The 23,107-nt window shown below is 34.8% G+C and overlaps 1 protein-coding gene across 1 annotated transcript in view; it reads right to left on the bottom strand.

Annotated features, from left to right (window-relative positions):
- The window catches only part of CCDC148 (coiled-coil domain containing 148), a 165,152-nt gene extending 154,569 nt beyond the window's left edge, over positions 1-10,583 (bottom strand). Inside the window, exons 1-3 of the mRNA XM_028113067.2 lie at positions 10,523-10,583; positions 9,446-9,567; positions 1,601-1,704 (exon numbers count right to left, since the gene is read on the bottom strand). Of these exons, the coding sequence (XP_027968868.2) occupies positions 1,601-1,704; positions 9,446-9,567; positions 10,523-10,583 (287 nt within the window). The remainder of the gene's footprint in view (positions 1-1,600; positions 1,705-9,445; positions 9,568-10,522) is intronic.
- Between the last annotated feature and the right edge of the window lie 12,524 nt (positions 10,584-23,107).

The raw sequence follows: 23,107 nt of genomic DNA, 5'->3' as shown, positions 1-23,107 counted from the left end.
TCGATCCCAGCACCCTGGGATCATGACCCGAGCCAAAGGCAGTCGCTTAACCAACTGAGCCACCAAGGCGCCCCTTTTATTAGGTTTTTAAAGTTTAGAGTTCACACTCATTTTCTGGTGGTCCCTAAATTCTCCACAAATCTAGCCACTTCTCTAACTTTCCTCCTTTCATTATTAGTTTTTAATTTCACTGAAAACATATTGAAATTAGTCTGCTTTCTAGAATAACACAGAAAATTACCTTAGAATTCTTCTTTTTGTCCAATTTTCAGCACTTACAAGTTTCAAGACATTAAGGCTATGACTTGAAAGCTCCTCCCTTCCATTGCCTTTGTGCCATTCCAGGTCAACCAAAATAACTATTTTCCACAATGATATGGATATGCCTCTTCTATCTAGCTCTAGAACAGCTAATGCACACAGTTAGAAGTGTGGAACAGCCAAGGTAAAAACTTTTGCCAGTGTCTTCCTTTACATCTGAGCTTTCATCAGGGAGCACCATAATAAAAACTTTCTAATGGCTTTCCTTTCTACCAAGTCATGCAAATTTTGAAAAAAAAAAAAATTCTAATGGGCTCATTCATTCTCTCCATAAAAGGTGATTTTTTGAGAGATAGAATGGGTCTGATTTGTTTTTATGTCAGCAGCATGGTGACAAAGTGCATATAATTTTGTTTTTCTATGTCTTAAGTTATACAATGATGTAAAACCATATCCAGTCATGAGCCTTTCAGTTCACAGTTAGGAACCTCTTGCCAGAATAAGAATCTCCTACTAATTTGAAAAGTACCTACATCAAAAGTAAAGTTAATGACCTTTGGAAATTTGACTTAGAATAAGACCACAAAATGATTTACTTTGATATAAAATATACGATTAAAAACATACATTTTTAAAAGCATATTTTACAAATACCACCATCATTAAAACTAGCATATATGCTTCCAATGGAGGGGAAACACATCTGCCTTCTCTTTTTGCCCTGACCTTTGAAAGAAATGTATTTTTCAAAGATTACAATTAAGAACAAGGATAGAATCATTATTTTGTTGCTTCATCTTGAAACAAGTGCTGGAAATAATAACAAAAGTCAAAAATGCAAATTGACTAACTTAGTCATGATGCAGCTACATCTAGTAATCAGTGAACAACCTGAACCCCTTAGTTCATTCGTTCATTCATTTATTGAAAGCATTTCTGTATCTCCTCCTATGAATCCTACAATGAAAAGATAAAACTGATGGGATGTTTGCCCTTGTTTGCCACTTCATAGGGAAAACAAACATGTAAACAAGACATTATAATTTAATGTGCTAAGGGCAATATGAATAATTACAAGTATGAGAGGGAGTACAGAAGACTAAATGATCAGCAGATATAGAAGATTATCTTTTTTCTTCCTAAGGAAAGCAAAAGCCATATTAGTGTATTCACTGGATTTCAAATTACATTGAGGAAATGAAGGAATTTTAATTTGACTCACAAACTGTAACTTTAAATTTTAATGGTTTAATTAACATCGAAAGTTATAGAACATCTAACCAAGTGCAATTCTTAGCAAGTCTCACATGTTCTTGTAGAGATTTTCCTCAGTTCTTACCTGACATCAGTTAGCCGTTGGTGTTCCTGCCACCACACTTGCTTGTGTTGTTTTATTAGTGTTTGTTCCTTAGATATCTTTGAAGCCTTCTCTGCTTTCCTGATCTAGATTTAGAGGAACAAAAGAGGAGCAATTCCAATGTTTTCTAAATGTGTTTTCCACAATGAAATTGTTAAATTTGTAATTTCTAAGTTAAATATTTATCCTTTTTCAATCCTATTAGTACATCATCTAACACAAAATCCACCTTAAAATAAGTAATTCATTAAGCAAAAAGCAGGAAAAGTAAAGGTGAAAGAGAAAATGGTTTGGAATACTGTCCAATTTAAGAATTGTCTTTAAAGTATTTATGAAAAGAAAGGTGAAGTAATTCTATTTTCCTTACATGCAATTAAAAACACCTTAATTCACACAGTCTCAGAAAATTTTTTAAGAGCTTTCCATATATTTTCTCATCTTTTTGATACATCTTCCCTGCCAGGCATTTTGGGCATCACTATTCCCATTTGACTTATGAGGACACTGAAGTTCAGAGAGATTAAAAGAACTGGTCAAGATCATAAAGCTCATAAACATCAGAAACACATAGAACCTTGGTGTTTAGATTGGCTTTTATATGAACCTTCAACAGAGGATGGGGAAAAGTCATTGGATAAGTTGTTAGAAAGCCTGGCTTTACAGGTGCCTGGGTGGCTCAGTCATTAAGCTTCTGCCTTCGGCTCAGGTCATGATCCCAGAGTCCTGGGATTGAGCCCTGCATCGGGCTACCTGATCAATGGGAAGCCTGCTTCTCCCTCTCCCACTCCCCCTGCTTGTGTTCCCTCTCTCGCTGTGTCTCTCTCTGTCAAATAAATAAATAAAATCTTAAAAAAGAAAGAAAGAAAGAAAGTCTGGCTTTAGTTTGAGCTTCAGTACCTACTAGAAATATGACCTTGAACATGCAATTTTAATTTTTTAACTCCATGACTTTCATAAATAAAGTTTTAAAAAATTTAGGCAAATATTTTAAAAATTAGGCACATATTTATTTGAAGGAACTTAACAAAGAAATTGTGAAAAATCATGTAACATTGAAGCCCACATTTTTAATTAAATTTAAATTTTCCCCAAATTTTATGGCTTTTTAAAAATGTAGCACATAGGGGATCCTGGGTGGCTCAGTTGGTAAGCATCTGCTTTTGGCTCGGGTCATGACCTCGGGGTCCTGAGATCGAGTCCTGCATCAGGCTCCCTTCTCAGCAGTGAGTCTGCTTCTCCCTCTCCCTCTGTGATCTCTCTCATTCTCACTCTCTCTCAAATAAATAAATAAAAATCTTTTTTAAAAATGTAGCCCATAATTAGTGCTTTGGGGTTTGTTGACAAGTTGAATCAGGCCTGGATCTGTTTGCCTTAACATCCACTCTTGGCCATCTCCCTGATCTGCTCCATATCACAGAACAGCCTGTTTCCAGGACAACCCGATTAGCAGGCTTCCAGCTGGTTTCAGCCAAAGGGAGACACTGGTTGTAGGAGACTGAAGGAGGGAGGAAAGGAGAAGCCAAAGGATTACTCTGCCTGCCTTTTCTACTCTCAGAGTGGTCTCCAGGAGCATCTGCATCTTCTCCATTGCTCTAAGTTTTCTTGACAGTTCTACTATGGTTCCAACAATTTCTGGGTAAACTCAGCCCACAGAATGTGATACAGCCTTGCTTTTTCTAACGTCCCTCTGACCCAAGCATGGCAGGCACTTCTACTGTTGTTAACCCCTGTATTGCTTCATGGTCCCCTGTCTGGCTTCTCAGCTCTACACCTGTGTAACCATTTCCTGCATTAAAGACCCCTCTACTCTAAATCCTTAGTGTCTGTTTCCTGGTTAGATTGATACTCATGTGTTCGCTGAATTCACATATTCCATATTAGTACTTCTAAACATCTACAAAAGTGCTACTCTCAAATCAGAAATTTGATGAAACATGCATATTTTATGTTTTCTGTGCTACTAGAATACTTAGTACCCTGGAAGCTTTAACAGATCAATGCTGAAGATATAAAAACTTCAGAAGACAAGTCCCAAAAAGACTCTTTATAATGCATGCTATTTCTTGCTGTCATTCACTGATTGCTTTAACCTTGAGTTTATCTTTCCACTGTTCTGGTTACTGATTCAAAATTAGCGGTATAAGAAAACAAAAACATGGAGTCAAAGTCAAATCTTTTCCTCAGGAGGTCTTAAGAGTGCTACAATTATGAAAAGCACATTTAAATAAGAACAGGAGGGGCGCTTGGATGGCTCAGTCAGTTAAGCTTCTGCCTTCCACTCAGGTCATGATCCTAGGGTCTGGGGATGGGCCCACATCAGGCTCCCTGCTCAGTGGGGAGTCTGATTCTCCCTCTGACACTCCCCCTGGCTTGTGCTCTCTCTCTCTCTCTCAAAGAAATAAATAAAATCTTTTTAAAAAATAAATAAGTAAGAACAGGACACTGCAGAAAAACATTCAGCAATCCTTATTCTACCTACTGAAAACATAATAGTACATAGTGGTTCTAAGATCTGACACTTCTAGTATTTGCTTTAAGAATGCCTGAAACCCATTCCAGCTACTTGCCACCTACAGCCTCTAAAGTTTGTTGCAGCAGACAATCACTTTTAAAATTAGATTTCTTTGACATATTTGGTCCATGTTGTACAAAAAAATTAAAACCAATTTTCATTGGTGAAAGATGTAGACACATTTTTATAGCTTAAAAAAATCAATGTTGTTGCCTTTGAGCCCAGGGTAAGACCAATTAGGTAGACTATAAAAGTGAAAATAAAGCTACTATTTTTCACTAGACGGTTCCAATATTTTAAAGAACATCCTGATTTTTTGTAAGTTCATTCATTGACTCCACTTCTATCCTCAGGCCAAAAATGAAGAAAAATAAAGTCTTAAAAGAACAAAAAGATTTAAAGTTGTATCTTTATCAATAGAGAGATTTCTAGGTGGTTCCAATGTATTTTGCTGGGCAATAAGCCATATGAAATCAATATTTAAGGTGGATGATGATTTATGCAGAATGCTGATGAATTAAAAATAGCAAAAATAATAAATTCATTAAGGAATAAGAAACTAGAGGTTTCCTATGTGGTTTATTGTGATGACCCAAGATAGTAAGAATCTAAATAGGCACCTTGAAATGCCATGAAAACCGTTTGGGCCAGATGACCTATCTTTGAATGTAAGCAACAATAACTAGTGGACAACTTAAATGTTGGTTACATAGGTATATACATTTGTCAAAATTCATTGAGATGTACACTTAAGATCTGTGCACTTAACTATGTGTGAGTTGTACCTCAACAAAGGTAAAAGAACAGTTAAGCGTATAAAGAACTGTTAACATAAATAAAAAGAAAAAAACCCAATTACACTAAGATGCAATTCCTCATCTATCAGGCTAGCAAAACTTCAGATGTGTCACAAAACACCGTGAGGCTATAGGGAGACATACTCTTTCTTGTTGCTGGTGGGAATGCAAAATGGTGCAGCCTCCCACAGAAGGGAATCTGGAGGTGTATAGTGAAATTTCATATGGATTTACCCTCTGACCTAGCAACTTTACTTATAGAAATCTATCTGAAGACTATACTGACAAAAGTATAAAAAGATAAATGAACAAAACTATGCACTGTAGCACTATTTGTGATGGAAAAAGACTGCAGTACAAAAATTCCATCAATAAGTGATCCTGTCAAAATAAATTGAACCTCGGGGCGCCTGGGTGGCTCAGTTGGTTAAGCGACTGCCTTCGGCTCAGGTCATGATCCTGGAGTCCCGGGATCGAGTCCCGCATCGGGCTCCCTGCTCAGCAGGGAGTCTGCTTCTCCCTCTGACCCTCTTCCCTCTCGTACTCTCTCTCTCTCATTCTCTCTCTCTCTCTCTCAAATAAATAAATAAAATCTTTAAAAAAAAAATAAAAATAAATTGAACCTGGATCTCATCAAATCTCCAGATATAACTAACAATTTACTGGAAATACAAGAGACAGAAAAACATGTTAAATGACACCACCATGATGTAATCAGCAAAATCCAGACTGTAAGAAAATATAAAAGACAAACCATATAATTTCTTCAAAAAATAAATTACAAAAATACAAGAGGATAGAGGAGGAAACCTAAAAAATAAAAATCAACTGTAATATATGGATCTTACTTAGATACTGATTTGAACAAATGCTAAGTAAAAAAATTGAAGACAATCATGGAAATTTAACACTGGATATTTGAAATTAAGAAATTATTAGTATTCTAATGGTAATGGTATAGGGTTTGGGGTGGGGCTGTTTAGCCTTCATCTTTTAGAGATACATGCTGAAATATTTATGGTTAAATATTATGATGCCTGAGGTTTACTTCAAAATAACCTGGCACAGGGGAAAGTTGTGGTAAGGAGTATAGAGAAAACAATAGCCAAGAGTTGATCATAGATGAAACAGGATAAATTACATAGAGATCAATCATTCACTCTAAATTTGCATGTGCTTACAATTTCTGATAATATTTTTAAAAAAGGATGACTAGACAAACTTAGCTGGACAACAAGAAATATTCATTCTTGCTTAGCAAAGCAATTCAAATAAAAATAATTGTAAAGATCTCTTTTATACTTAACCTAAATTAGAAATGAATAGTTAACATATAATGTACCAAAAATTGGTCTCAGTTTCCAGCCCAAATCTACTCTTTGACTTCAGGTTCAATCTCAGCCTGTGAAAGACTATATCACTCTATGTTCACATTAGTGTCTTTATCTGGAAGCCCACAACTTGTACATGATCAATGACATAGACACATCTGATCAATATACCAATACCAGGAATAGAAACTAGGCAAGTCTTCTGAATTTACTAGTAATTAACAATAATTATTATAAGAAAATAATTATTGTTAATTTCTCTTCAAATATAACTAAGTACTCTGGATCCAACTTGAAGCAAACACCTCCTTTATGTGCTTTAAATGTTAACATTCTATCCTTCAGTTTAAGTATGTTTACATTTAATATTGCCAGAGTATACTGCTGTAATAATTAACAATGATTATTAAAGTTGTTAATTTCATGTGCAAGAAAAGAACACATTTAATTAGTTAAAAACGTAGGAGATGAACTGATATTTAATACAAATATTGAAAGAATGTGTTAACTCTGTAACATTAGGAAGAAAAAATACTCTTCTTGAGCCAATGCATATTTTATAAAAATGTAAATAACAATATAAGAGTAACAGAGATGATATTATAATCATAATCTTAGTTGGCGTAGGCTAGTTGGTATATATATTAGCATTCATAACATTAAACAAAATAAACTTTAAGAATTATACTTAATTTCCTGTTATCTAATTCCATTTTAGCCATGAATCTTTCAAGGAAAAGTCCTATTTGGGAACTGTTCACATTTTATAATAGTCAATTAAAAGCAAAATGTCAACTTTCTATCTCTAAATTAAATGAGAAGAAAAGATCAAAAATCACATGAAACAACATTCTCAATATATCTTTCTTAATCCAGCTATACTAAAAAATGAAAACTGTAAAAGGAAAGAAGTATTAGAAAATGGTGAGGTATCCCGAACACATTTTGGTCTCACTAACTGAAATTCAAAACAACAGATACTATAAAAATGCCTTAACAGGACAATTCCTTATCATTATGAATCTATGGAGACTAAAAATGGAAACAAAAAGCTTATTGAAATGATTGCTACAGACGGTGAGCCATTTTCAGTAGTTGAAGACAAGGGATTTTTGAGGTTTGCCAAGCTATAAATCCCAGGTACAGTTATTTCCAGAAAATATGTAACTAAAAAGCTTCTTCCTGAATTATATCCTATGAACAAAAAAGGTTATTGATGTTACTTAAAATGTCAGTTGAAAGTGATCATCTGTTTAGTCTCACAAATATGTAACACAGTGACCAGAGAAGCAATCTAGCAGCTGACAGGGATGAGAAATTATTGCCCTTGCACTTAATATCAAAAATTGAAAGCCACATCAATAATTAAAAATTTTAAACATGTTTATTCTTTGAGAGTGATTCTTTAACCACAGAGAAATTCACTGTGACCAAGCACTGAGTTTTGACACTCAACCATTCTACATTCAGCCAAAAAAAATTTTTTTTGGTACATGATGGTTGGACAGATACATAGATAATATTTAAGATGTATGTATATATATATATGAATATATATGTACATATTCCAATACTGACAGGGTGTAGAGGAAGTATCTGTGGTGGTATCTTTATTAGAACAACACTTTGGGAAAAAACTTTTTAAAAAACATTCATATTTTTTTGGCCCAAACGTTCCAATCATGGGAATTTATCCTATGAGGATGAAGGATTCTAAAACATGAAAAGTGTCTCTGCATGAAGATACTTACCAAAGTATGATTCCCAATATTGTAAAACTGGATACAATCCAAATATCCAAAAATCAGAATGTGGTAAGGCATGTGTCTTTTCCTATTTGAAGTACTCACCACTCCTGTTTTGGTTTAATTTTTATTGGTCTTGAGATCCCAATTCCAATGTCATTGCCTCAAAAAAACCTTCCCACTCAACTAGGATCAAGACCAGACAGCATGTTTTTGTTATTTGATTAACACTGACTTTCCTCCTCTTCTCCTGCAAACAGTACATGCCATGAGGGTAGGGGATGTATTTTGCTCATTATTATATTATTGAGCCAAGTAATAAATATTTATTTATGAGAGTAATTAAATATCATATAATAAATAAATATTATAAAGATTATGTGGCAAAGTGTTAGGGGGAAGTAACAGGATTTCATGTCTATATTTATCATGGGAAAAATAAAATATGTATGTATATGTTCATGTCTATATATGTATGCATAATGTGATGTATATACAATGGGTCAGAATACAAGTCAGAAATATGAAAATAGTTTTATTAGGATGATAGTTATATAAGTGATTTTCCCATAAAATTTCTTTCAATGTCCTGAGAACAACATCAAATTCTTTTAAAGTTATATCTGAACTTAACAAATAAGGCCCTTTTTAAGAAATCTCTTTAGTTTGAGGGGATATATCTCATGGATAGGTAGTCACGTCTTTAGAATAGGTACAAAATGTGCTTTGGAATCATAATATTTGCCTTTTTAAAAAGACATTTAAAAAAAGCGATGCAAAACTAATGTAGCACAAAAATATTAAATTCAAATGAAAACTTGTAAATTACTTAATATGTCACTTTGCAAATCAGATTTTTAATGCAACCAAGCAATGGAAATGTTGTTTATAATGTACTTTATTATTTGCACAAGAGGGAAACATACTGCATGAGTAATCCTAAACCATATAAGGCCCTAAAATACTGTGCACAATCACTTGCACATAAACCCCTTTCAAATCTAGACCAGGTTCACCTTTTCTGAGATTAGGGCAAAAAAGGGAATTGTAGAAAAGAGAGGCACCTGAAGGCATATTTGCATCGTGTTGCAAAAGGAGCCTTAAATCAGATGATAATCCATGGCTGGCACTTATTTGCAATTCTTATTTTTCAGAGTAAGTTAGAAATTGTTGAACACTAATAAAATAGCTAGCTTTCTAAAAGTAAAGACCTCAGGGTTGTTATGAACATTAACTGAGGAATGCATGTAAACTATATAGCACAGTGTCAGAACATTCAATAAACGTTAACTGCTATTCACTATTATTAATAGTTGGAAGATTCTAAAAACTATTTAGAATGTCATTTATTTTCACATTTACATTATAAATATAATTTTACTTCCTGGAAACTCAATTTTCCAAAACTAGAAAACACACATGCACACATACACATTTCTAACCTTTAGCTCTACAGAGGCAGAAGCTAATTTTTTTGCTTCCGTTAATGCTTGCAACTGTTGATAGTCGACTGGTTTATACTTGGTCCTCCTCATTCCATTTTTCATTCGGAACACCAGATTATCTGTTTTTCATTAAAAACAGAAAATGACAAATAAATAGTATCATATTATTGGAAGTTTAAATATAGCTATGGCAACATGTTGACCCCAGGTCTTATTTTTAAGCAAAAACAAGAAAAAATATTACAACATTCATAGTATATTTGAACCTCTATCTTTAGAAACTTTAAAAATAATTACCACTACATTCCTTGCATAAAACTACTTCTAAAAGAACATAAAGGAAATATTTCCATTTAAGTAAGTATATTGAGAATTTTAGAAAATTAATGTCAAGATACAAAGTGTGGCCATTCTTTTTATTTAAAAAGTTTCAGGCATCAACTGTGAATATTTAAGTATCATCTTATTATGAATCAAATTAATCAGATTTTTAAAGTCATAACTGCATTTCTAATAGAAAAAATTGAAATAAAATAATTTCAAGTAAATTTGAAAAAAGGTTGAAACTGAAAGCTAAAAAATGTAATGGGCCAAATAAGAATAAAATGATATAAAATTTTCAGGTAGGCATTCTCCATCCAAATACATAAAATGTCCTATTTTAGTATGATATTTGCTGTTCTGATAAAGTAAAACATAAGTAGAAGGTACTCAAAGGCCAAGTAGCATAAAGTATAATAATCTGAGTAATTCAAGCAAAAAAAATGCATCTTTGCCCTAATTATATGAATAATTAATCTGTACCATATAAAGTGATTGAGATTAAGTATATCATGAAACACATGACTTTAAGTAGACTCCAAATGATTCAAGGACAAGCACAGTAAAGGAAAGTATGGTTATCTTGACCGCTGTTGAAGATTTAAGCATGCATTGTTAAGGGAATTGGAGAAACCTTCAGTATGACCAAACAATGAGCTTTCCATTAAAATTTTGAAAATCAACATTCCAACTTTACATCATGCATAATCCACTATAAATCATAGAACAGATTTGGAAGTAGAAAAAAAATACCTGAGCTATTGTTTTTCTGAATTGCCATGAATGGCTGGTCTCTTTTATTCAAGTCCTCCATATCTGTCAAAGAAACAAGAGACAGCTAAAATTTCACAATGTTATTTTCCAAACGTTTTTAAAGATGTGATAATCATAGTGTTTTTTAAAACAAGGCCCACAACTGGGTGCTATAACTCTTTGTATTTACAAAAATTCGCTTCTCCAAGTTCTAGAAGCTTCTTTCCATTAGTTTTTTCCCTCTATTCCTTTCCTGTTCTTGGTGTCTCCTTCCAACCTCTGACATTTTAATCCTCCTCTCTTGGATTGTCTCAGTGACTGATAAATATTTTGTGATTAAAAAATTGTGTATGTTTTATCCTGAGTTCCTAGGAGGTAAAAAACTACATAAATTAAAAAATAAAGCAGCGGGCGAAGTGACTCACTACTACTGTTAAGCAAATCATCCTTTGTGGCTGATGCTCAGATGTGCCATCCACTTCTAGAAAGCACTCGATGCCCAGCTGTCCCTTCTTTCAGAGTTGACTCAGTTTCAAAGAGTAAACTCGTCCAAAGTTATACCACTGCTGGGGCAGCCTATACCCAATGACTGAGCAAGACAGGATTTTAAAGTCCAACCAGTTTGGACCCAATGTGGGTCACCCTGATGGGCAACATTTCATCCAGAGCTCCCTGCAGGGTTGACCCGGACTTTGTTGGACCTGCATTGAAACTGACTTTTTCATCTGCCCAAACCTGCTTCCTCCTTCTTCTTTTCACAGGTATGGATCCCTAATGAATATTTAGCACCCAAGCTCTGCCTCAGCATCTCCTTCCTGAGAACCCAACCTGCAGTAGCACCAAACTAAACTGACATCTTTTTAGGGCACCTACAGGGCAACAGACTAGTCAAATGGTGCTTTAAGTAACAGTACCATTTTTCATAAATTTTTGTTCCATATCCACTAGGTTCAACTACTCATGTCTAGTGGCTTTTGCTGTAACCTAAGTCTTCTTAAATGGAAAAGAAAGTAGCACAAGTACTTGATTTTTGGAAACTCTTCCAAGTTACCAAGAATCATGGTGATTGCCCAACAGCTTTCAGAATATAGCGATAAAATCCAGTGTAGCTCCTATAGAGTCTCTGGTCAGGGAATTCTTGTTTTAAGCCTTCAATAACATTGACAATCCTCCCTATAGTCTGGTTTCTACTCACATCTACATCCTATCCATTAGGATTCTTCTTTTGGGGGCGGGGGAAGATTTTCACCTGTCAGTCTGCACTGCCTCAAGCCACTATCACCTCCTGCTGGATGACAGCAGCAGTTCTACTTTGTGCCCTTAGAGTCCATTCTTCACACAGTAGCCCAAGCAACCTCTTTAAAAACTCTAGTCTGACCTTGCTGAATCCCTTCGACAGCTTCCATTATCCTTTAAAATAGTGCCCTAAATGGCCTATAAGGTCCTGCATGATCTTGCCCTTGTTCATCTCCCCATTCTCATCTCATTCACACATTCCAACCACACTGGTCTTTCTGTTTCTCAAATATACCAAGTTCATTTTGCCTTAAGGCCTTCCCACTTGCTGTCCTCTCTACCTTAAAGATATTTCCTTCCTCTTTTTACCTGGCTGGTTCCTACTCAGCTTGCAGCTAAACCTCAGAGACCTAACCAGACTTTTCCATCTAAATAAGGGAGAACTCTTTGTTTTTCTCTTTCATCCCATTCTTTCCTTTCAACATTATAATTTATATCAGTCTTCACATCTCCATGCTTACTGATTCAATGTCCATCTTCCTCCATAGACTTGTGGCCTATGTGTGTCTTCTGATTGCATCCCCAGTGCCCAGCACATGTAGTAAATGCTCAAGAAGTATTATTTGAGAAAATGAATAAAAGGTAGCTGGCAGTAGCTCAATGTCTTGTAGGCCCCGGAAGGGCTGCAATACCAATTCCTTAGTCCATACTATAGCCTCCCTCTCCAACAATAAATTTTCACTTTTCAAAAGTCTGCCTTAATAGTGTAGCACACAGGCAGAAATGGCACATTTACATGCCTTCGAAGGCCATCACGTCAATGAGAGAGTGACAAGGTACACAACCATAGGAAGTGCAGAAAACATGGAAAACTAAAGAGCATTCCATGTCCAAAGATAATCAAATACATTTTTTTCTTTTTATTAACAAAAGTACACCACAAATAAAGCAAGTATCCAAAACAAATGGATGCTGCATTTAGCAGCTAGTCCGTAAGCTCTGGCTGACTGAGTCTCACCTCTAGTTTTCATTTCCATGTCCCACCCAGAACTTGACTGTGAGCTTGTTATCTCCATCTTGGAGAGACGTTGCCAGTTCTCTCATTGATTAGCTTCAGGTTTTTCCTCAGTGGGGAGCCCAGCCCCTTCAGATTTAGGACTCATTTTGGGGGGATTTAGATTGCAAGATTGAGGCCCTGCAATAAAGTGGGGTTTTGCAGACTCCCTTTAGGTTACCTTGGTCTAACATTGCTAGATTTTCAGATTTTCAGAGGAAAGTCATGAAGTCCACACAACATTTCTCACCATTTCTATATGGTTCAAATATTAATTATGACCATAAGAAATTTACAGTAGAATGCATTCCGGAAATCAAAATTGCAGACAAAAACTATTCTGTCTTCATGAACTTGAAATCTAGTTTGGCTGCGACTATATAGCAGACCAAGCAAAAACATTTCTTGACCTACATTCTTTTTTTTTTAATTACATCTTTTTTTAAATTTTATTTTATTATGTTATGTTAGAGACCTACATTCTTTAATATTTATATATAAAGCACAAATAATTACTACTTACCTTTCAGGGATGTTGAGGATCTCTGAACTAAATAATTGTTAAACTGGAATAATATAAGACTGACAGTTGTAGTGTTTCTTATATCAGAGAATTAAATAGACATTAGATTTAGAATCTGAAAAGTTCACATATAATTCACTTAGTCTAACTTCTCATTTTAGCATATGAGATGATTGGCAGCCCAGAAAAATGACCAAGATCACAGAGAACTTCAAGTCCAAAATCTCATATTCATAATACAAAAATCTCTGAAAATGAAGGTATATATCATAATCAGTATGTCCAAATCCAACCTGAGCTGAAATCATTTGGTGGCAAACTTGACCCACACCAAAGTTTATTTTATTTAATGTGGACATTCATACATTTATCCGAAAGTGTTAATGTGTTTAATTATGGGGTGCTACCCAGATACCATCAGTTTTAAATAATATAGGGCATATGCTCTATATTACATTTCTAAAAATCTGAAAAAATCAAAACTACATCTGGCACCACAGACTTCAGATAAGAGATTATGAATCTGTACTAAAACAAACAGTTCTTGATTCCCAAACAAGCATATGTCATCCAGGCCATTTCAATTTTATGCTTACTACTGAAATTCAAAGTGGCTACTTCAGCCGGCAGTTAAATGTTTTTGACAGAGTAACAGCTACTTGAACAGAATTTTCCTTGTTAAATAATTTTAAAGCACTTAAGTTTTAGAAATTAATTCCATGTTCACATTATGTGACATTTTTGAAACCACTTATGAGTATTATCAAAATGTTAAACCTTTTAGATCTACTCAATTACTGAAAATATTTTAAAATAATATATTTTTATGAGAAGTTTCTTATAGTGTAGGAAGAACGTTTTGATATATAATATAATGATAGCTTCGCAGTAGCTAGAGGATTGAATAAAGATTTTTAATATAAAGTTAATTTTTACAGATTTGATAGAGAATCTAAACTTTAAAAACTACATGACCTCAACTGGTCTCTATGGGGTAGGTAAGCAAGAAGGACTTCTCTAGAGATGAGAAAAAAATAGCAAAGAGATCATTTATATAACAAGGTAATCTTTTTACAGTGTTAAAATTTGTATTCTCTTTCCTAAGAAAATCTCTTTTAATACATCAAGGAAGAAAATCTCAGTTGTACTTAGGCTTAAAATTGTGCAACGCATGGATAGTTTGTTAACTCTAAACTGCCTAACTGTGTAGATATGTATATTAGCCAATCACCCCATGAAGATAAGTTTTCAAAAGTGATAGGGATTCTGCCAGGTCAAACAGTGTGAGAATAATACCAATATGAAAAAATATCTTGGATGTAGCATCATATTATAATCTTTTTTCATATGAAAGATCTCATTTCAAATGTGAGTTCAAATACTATGGCCAAAGTCTGGTTTAAGCAATATTTTTCTAACATGCAAAATTCTCTTTTAAATTCTAAGCAGAATGGTACATATTACTTCCATTATGAAACATTATACATTGTATAGAATTGTAGTCAGCATAAGATGAAAATATTGTCCTGAAAAAATGAATGGAACCAAAAGCAAAACTATTAAAGTTAACAAAAATAGTTAAATAAAGTGTTCAGTTACATAATAAATATCTCATAATTATTTCAAACATAATGGGGAAAGCTCTCACTCAGAAAAGCAACTACAACAGAACAAACAAAAACAAAATATCTAGGAATAAACTGTACAAGAAATGTGTAGGACTCATGCCCTAAAAAGCCACAAAAGTTTATTAAAGGAAACAAAACCTAAATAGAGGAAACCAATTCTGGTTCTGTGGACCAAATACTTAATAGTGGCAATTTGGGGATAGTAGGATTATAGTTGATTTTGATTTCCTCTTTTTGTTTGAGCAGAATTTCAAAAATATTTTTTTACAGGAAGAAGAAAAATACATTTTAAAAAATACTAAGCTGGGGCAATAGTTATTTCACTATAAATTAAGGGAAATGACACCACAGTTTCCATATTTTACCAGCCAGAAAAGAAACTGGATTTCATGACACCAAGAATCTTTCTGGATGTGAACTTGTATATACAATATAATTTTCCACACTAATATTGAATTGACATATTTCTCACTAGTCCTCCTCTATTAAAAAACAGGATATGTTAAATACATTTGTAGAATTTTCTAGAACTTGAAAATGTTAGCATTAAAATATTCACAAGGTCACTTTTTAATGCCGTGTGAAGAATAAATATATTAAACTATCCTTTCAATTATAAAAGTACTAGTTAAATAATATGAAACTGTATAGAAAGATATAAGGTAAAAATTAAAATTTCCAGCCTAACTTAACCCTAATCTCCAAATTCAGTTGGCCCTGGCAGTCATTTTCAATGTTTTATTGGATATTCTTTCAAAGATTTTCTATGCACATAAACATACACATGCATATCCAATTTTTACACAAATGCAATCATGATATATGTACAGTTCTACAAGTTGCTTTTCATTTAATAACTCATCTTTCCACACCATTCTATTTGTGTGTCTATGCATGTATAGACATATCTTTAATGGCTGCTAAATAACTAATTCACATATATATCACCATTTATTAACCAGTACAAGAATCCAAGAATGAAATTTTTCAAAAAATATTTTACCCTCTTACTGCAAAATAAAATCCATAAGCAGACAAAGGAAATCTATAAAATCTCTGCCCTTTTCATAATTCATATAAATTTGCTTATGAAGCAAATTCTATATATAGTCACCCTTTATGAATATCTCTTTTTTTATGTCTATAATAGCTCAAGGAGTAGAATCTAAATCAACCTCAATAATGAAAATGATTCAAATAAAAATCTACTTATCTCATATGCTTTTCCAATAAAAGTCTGGGGAGCAAAATCAAGTAGAGAGAACAGAATTAATCAAGGCAAGGAACCTAGAAGTTTCTGAGGGACTTCAGAGTTCCACAGAGATTGGAAGTAACTTCTGTAGAGCCTCCCATGCCCTTATTCCTGCTACATCCTCAAAGCTGTTTTAATCATTTCAAAAACACAAGAGAAATTGTATATGTACCCAGTTTAAAGTAGTACATAGTAAAAACAAAGGGTGGGGGGAGGAGGGAAATTGAATATATCTATTCCCTCTTCTCCCTGAGAAACACATTGATAGCCTCAGAAATTCCAACCAGAAGCCATGACTGGCAATTTTAAGCTCTGGCAAAACAACTTGGGAAAAGTAAATAATTATTTATGATGAAATATTACTTTGTCCCTAATTTTCTTCCTAAATGTGCAACACATAAAAGAAGAGTATTAAAAGTGATCCTCTATTGTGAAAAGACTCACCACTTGTTCTTCTTGACTTGCCATTTTGGACATGCATAACTAGAGATTTTGTCAACCTTCTGACACAATCTGGGAATGCAGTTCTTCATCCTATTTACCTGGACTTGAAGTTAGAGGCTTTTCTGCTTCCCCCTGGTTCTTTTTACTTCTAACCTCTCCATCAGTAGAGGAGCATCATATAATTCACTCCCTCCAAATCTTTTGTGTAGATTTCTGCAGTAGCAATAGGAAATTGACAGTGCTCTTTCATACCTCTCTACTTTTGCATATGCTGTTACCTGTGCTTGGAATGCCTTTCTCAACCCCTGCCTCTCTGGCCAGTGACTACATACTTTTCAGTCTCATTTTAAGCATCCTACTGGAGCTTCTCTTAATCCAGGTATAGATTATTTATCTCCTCTCTTGTGCTACTATTATACGTTTGTATATCCCTGCTAATGCAGTTATTCATTTATTCGGTGCTTATTGAACATCTATCATAGACTAGACTGAGGCTATGCAGAGAGACCTGCCCTGGGCATCTCGTCTGAAGTAGCCCCCTTCACCCTCAATCACTCTTTATCCTCTCAATCTAATTATTTACCTTCATAGCACTTCTCACTATGTGGCATTATACTATATATTCATTCATTTGTTGATTTGCTTATTGTTCACTTCTACAACAAGGATGTATGCTCTATACAAGCAAGGCCTTTTGCTGATTATCTCTATTTCTCCAGAGTGCCTAAAATAGTGTATGTCATATACTAGACACTCAATATATATTTGCTAAAAAAAACATCAAGTGATTGCATTACAGATCATGGTCCTGTCCCTAAGGCATGGTACTATTAGAGGCAAACACATAGTTTCCCTTCCTCTTTTCCAATGTTTAAAATCTAGGCTCACTTGTATGAGATGAAAATCATTATAAAAACAAACTCCAAATCAAAATGGGCAGTGCACTAGGGTCTATGTCAAGAAGTAAGAAAGGACAAATACCCCTACTTTGTCTTGGTGAGTTTCAGCTCTGACTATAAATTCATGTTAATGAGAGTTGAAGGTACCCCTTGAGCACATAACACATCTGTCATCTTACCTCTTCAAGGGTTTGAGGGTAAGAAGAACATTCTTTGCATAGTACACACAGATTATCTGGTTTTATCTCCAACATGTATTGTTCAATGAAAAAAGCAAGTTGCACCATGACACATACCATATGATACCATTACATAAACATGGAAAGACACCAAAAAATGTTATGCATATTACACATGCACTCCCCCACATGTGCATTCTACAAAGGACAAAAGTCTAAAAGATACACAAATAGACCAAACTAGAGAGGATACTGCAACCGGAGGTTAGTTTCAAAGGGGACTCTAACTAACTGTAATGAAATCTTTGATTTTTTACAAAAAGAATATATATATGTATATTTATATAACTAAGAGTAATAAACATTACCCCCAAAGGTCCTATTTCTAAATAATTATATTATCTATTGTAGTGTTAATATGATTACATTTGAGTTTATAAGTGATTATCCGGTGGGCTCTACCAGTGAGAGCCCCAGGGTTTAATAACCCAACTGCACCCATTTCTGAACCTGCTAAACTTGGACTACCTCTAAAGAACCTTGACCCTCCCAGGTTGTGACAACCCTGTAAAGCCCAATCTGAAATATCCAGTTAACTTTATCTTTAATTTTTAATATAATCAAATTTTTTTGAGGCAGGGGAGAGAGAGAGAGAGAGTGCACATGTGCTAACAGGGGGCAGGGAGGGGTAGAGGGAGAGGGAAAGGGAGACTCTTAAGCAGGCTCCAATTCCAGTGCAGAGCCTGAGGCCAGGTTCAATCTTGGGACCCTGACTGAGATCATGACCTGAGCTGAAACCAAGAGTTGAATGCCTAACTGACTGAGCCACCCAGGTGCCCCTAATCAAATAATTTTTATACAAATTTGATGTGCCTTATACAAGAAATTTCTTCTGACATCTTCTTTAACAAAGTAATTCAAAACACAGTATTTTTAAATTTTACTTAATGGTCACAAATGCATTGTTCATTCTTTTGATCGCAAGTTTATTCATTAAAAAAAAACTATTAACATCAAGGCCACCAGCAAGGTTATAGAGTTCAACAATTGAATGGAATTTTCCACTACTCCACTATTATTGCTGAAGAAATTATATCATCTTAATTTTAAAACTGTGGCAGACATAGCTAGGTGTCAATATCCATTCTCCTTTTTTTCCTTCTTTAGTAGAACCCAATTTTGTTCAGGATTAAAAGATTGGCCTTCCTTGATATCCCTGAGATTCTAAGTGACCATGTGACACAGTTCCAGCCAATGAGATATAAGCAGAGGCCTGCTGGGAATTGGGGTACAAAATTTGTTTCTTCATATGAGCATTGCCCCCTCCCTGTCCTTCCTCGTTTTCTTGCCTGGAAATATGGATGCGAAACGACATGGAGAGGCCATCTGTGACTATGTAGTGAGTATTAGGATGAAAGATATATACTAAGTATCCCAGAGAAGAAAGCCAAAGGGAGCTCGGGACACTAATGATATCAAGAATCTGCTATACCAGCTATAGAATACTTCTCTCTGGACTTGTTATGAGAGAAATAAATCACAAGCTTCTGCATGCACGTTCTGTAACTTTCAGCCAAACAAAATTCCCAACTGATACAGGATGGGAAAATATGAAGCACCCAGGAAGTATTGATGCCTTTCCATATAAAACAGTATAAAAATTCTTCTAGAAAAGTACCCATCAATACAGCATAGGATAAAATACTAGAAAATATTACTGTGGTTGCTTTTCAATAGTAGCATGAGAAAATCACAGCTAGAAAAATTCCTATTTGAAAACTCCAATAGAGTTTCATTTGCAGTTCAACATAGTTGAAAGAGAGTAGGTGAAGAGTGTAGGTGCTTCTGGAAGGGGAAAAAAGAAAAATCTTCAGAGACTTAATTTCACTATCAAAAAATAACACAGAAGAATGTATCCCAACTCCAGAATAAATAGTTTTCCACAAAGGATCAACTATGTGAAGAGAAACGTTCTCTTAAAATAATACATTTTTTTATTTTTAATAAAAAATGGCAATCGACCACTCTTTAACAATAAAGACTATAAGACTCTGTTAAATGACAGTGCTTGGAACACAGTAGGACTAACACATTTTGAGTGAATGAAATAATTATAATGGGTAGGAAATATTCATTTTTGTGTAAGGGAAAGATCTTTAAGGTGAAGGCATGATGAAATGAAAGGAAAAGGTTAAAGGAATTAAGATAATTTAGAGGAGGGAAAGAAAGTGTGAAGAAAAAGAAAATTAAAAAGAACAAAGAAAGAAAAAATTGTGTTCATTTCCTATTTCTACTTTCTAGTTCCCTTAAGTTTGGTCAAAAAAGAAGGCATCCTCCTCCCTACAAAGACAAACTCACAATTTACATCAGCTTCACTGAAGTGGTTAGAAGTTTTACTGCAGAGGAGGTAGAGCAGATAATTTTCAAACACAAAAGTGGGCCCTAACTAAGGCAGGTGTGGTGGGATTTTCATTGGCAGGAGGCAACTAACTCAGGATGAGCAACTCCACTCTCAGAGAGGGAACATCTATCTGATGTGAGCAGATGGGCTGAATGCAGAAGGTGTAATGAGAGATGTCAGTCTTTTCCTGCTTCAACTTTTGTTTCAACCTAATTCTTCACACGGAAAAGGAGAAAGAAATGCTCTGCTATCCTCTATTTCATGTTCTCTTTCCACAGGGATCCAAATTCTCTGAATAAAGTTGGAAGTTCTTGTTTGGAAAATCTCAATAATATTTTTTAAAGCTGGGGGAGGTAGAAGAAAAATAAATTTCTCTCCCTTAACAAAAGAGTGAAAGATGAGTTCTTTCTGCCTGTGGTAGTGCATGAGGAGAATAAGGGGGAGGGTGATGAGAGGGCCAAATGTCATGTAACCCAAGGACAAACAGAATTTGCCTGCATGGTATTTTCTACTTGGCTTTAAAAACACCATTGAAATAATTTGGTCCAAAATATAATGGTCAATAATACATAAAATAATCACTAACATATGACCACTACTACTTGTCAGTGGCAACTGAAGACATCACATGCATGAGATAGCCATGCAATGGGAGATTTTAAAAACCTGCTCCTGTAGAAAACATTGCCAACAACATGGGTTTGTTTAAAATTTAATTGATATGAAAACAGCACATTCTCAAAACTAAGATACACCTTAACTCTAGAGGAGTGTTGGGCTTTGGAATAAGACTGCAGAACAGTGAATTCCAACTCACCACTTTTAAATTATGGAACTCTTAGCAAATTACTTAAATGATAGAAAAGATAATATTGTAAACATGTCAATTCTTCAAAATTAATTTATATACCTCAGTTGAAATCCTGGAAGATTTTTGGTAAAAATTGGCAAGCTGATTTAAAATGTGTATAGAAATACAAAGGACAAATGATAGCCAAGGAAATCTTGAAGAAGAGAACAAAGCTGGAGGATTTATAGTACCATATATCAAGATCCATTATGAAACTGTAGTAATTAAGACAATGTGTGATTGGCATAAGGATGGACAAATAGGCCACAGTGAACAGTATAGAGAGGCAAGAAACAGATCCATACATATATGGTCACCTGATTTATGACAGAAGTGAGTCACACTGTAGTGTGCAAAGAACAGTCTTCATTAAACGGTCCTGGGATAGCTGGATGTCCATATGGAAAAAATGAATCTTGACCCCCTACTTCCCAACATTCACAAAAATCAATTCCAGATGTATTGAAGATCTAAAGTAAAAGATGAAAAAATGAAGCTTTTATAAGATTACATAGGAGAACATATTCATGACCTTGGAGTTGGCAAAGATTTCTTAAACAGTTCACCAAAAAAGCTAATCATAAATGGAAAATGTAATAAGTTGGGAAATCCTAAAATTAAGAACTTTTGTTCATCCAAATACACCATTAATGTAGTAAAAAGGCAATGCAAATAGTGGGAAAATATATCTGTAATACACATATTCAACAAAAGGCTTGTATCCAGAATATAGATATATTTAAATGCCTACAAATTAATAAGGAAAAGTCAGAGAACCCAATAGAAAATGAGGCAGAACACCTGAATAAACACTCCGCAGAAAAAGGATATCCAAATGGCCAATAAACATATTAAAAGGGTTCAACTTTATTCATTAGGAAAATACAATTTATTTTTTAAAGGATTTTATTTATTTGAGAAAGAGAGAATGTGCAAGTAGGGTAGGAGCAGAGGGAGAGGGACAAGTAGACTCCATGCTGAGTGTGAGACCCTCACAGGGCTCAATCCCACAACCCTAAGATCATGACCTGAGCAGAAATCAAGAGTCATTAATGAACTGAGTCATCCAGGCGTCCCAGGAAAATCCAATTTAAAACCAAAATGTAATACATCTATAAACATACTAGAGCAGCTAAAATGAAAAAGGTAGGAAATATCAAATGTTGGTAAGAAGGTGGAGCAACCAGAACATTCATACATTGCTGGTGGGAGTGTAAGTTGGTACAACTGCTTTAGAAAACTCACTGGCAATTCAGCTACTATGATCCAGTCAATCTACTCCTACATGTACCCAACAGAAATGTGTACATTACATTCACCAGAAGATAGTTATAAGAATGTTCATAGCAGCACTATTCCTAGTAGCCCCAAATCATAAACTACTCAAATATCTATCAGTGGTTGAATCAATAAATTGTGGTAAATTCACAAATTTACTATTTGACTTTGGTCTTTGGGAATGAGGCTATGAGGTGAAGTGGGTAGTAAAATATTCATCAATACTAGTGTCTTCTTGGGTCAAGAAAATGATACTTCTGGCTCTGTCCAAGGGGAGGTATTTATAAGAAAAAGGATACATTAACAGCAGGCATTATTCTTCTTTAAAGTTTGCATAATTTACTTGTTCAAGATGTCTATTTTTTTTAAAGATTTATTTATTTGAGAGAGCGAGAATGAGAGAGAGAGAGTACATGAGAGGGGGGAGGGCCAGAGGGAGAAGCAGGCTCCTCACCGAGCAGGGAGCCCGATGCGGGACTCAATCCCCGGAGTCCAGGATCATGACCTGAGCCAAAGGCAGTTGCTTAACCAACTGAGCCACCCAGGCGCCTGTCTTTTTTTTTTATAATTGCTAGTTGACATTAATTTGCCATGGTGACAGAGCTGACAAACTTGATGAGAGGCACTCAACTAATTATAAAACCAAATCTGAACGTTTCAAACAATATCATAATGTATTTCACACGCAAAAAAAAGTCACCATAAAAATTAATATTTGTAGGGGCGCCTGGGTGGCTCAGTCAGTCAAGCATCTGACTCTTAGTTTCAGCTCAGGTCATAATCTTGAGGTCATGGGATTGAGCCCCAAGTAGGGCTCTATGCTCAGTGCAGAGTCTGCCTC

This window comes from Eumetopias jubatus, unplaced genomic scaffold (assembly GCF_037043125.1).
Source record: "Eumetopias jubatus isolate StellerSeaLion01/CBP00866 unplaced genomic scaffold, mEumJub1_p1.0 scaffold_3, whole genome shotgun sequence".
Classification (NCBI taxonomy): domain Eukaryota; kingdom Metazoa; phylum Chordata; class Mammalia; order Carnivora; family Otariidae; genus Eumetopias; species Eumetopias jubatus.
Note: the sequence above shows the minus strand (reverse complement) of the source record. Positions and strands in the feature narration are given on the sequence as shown.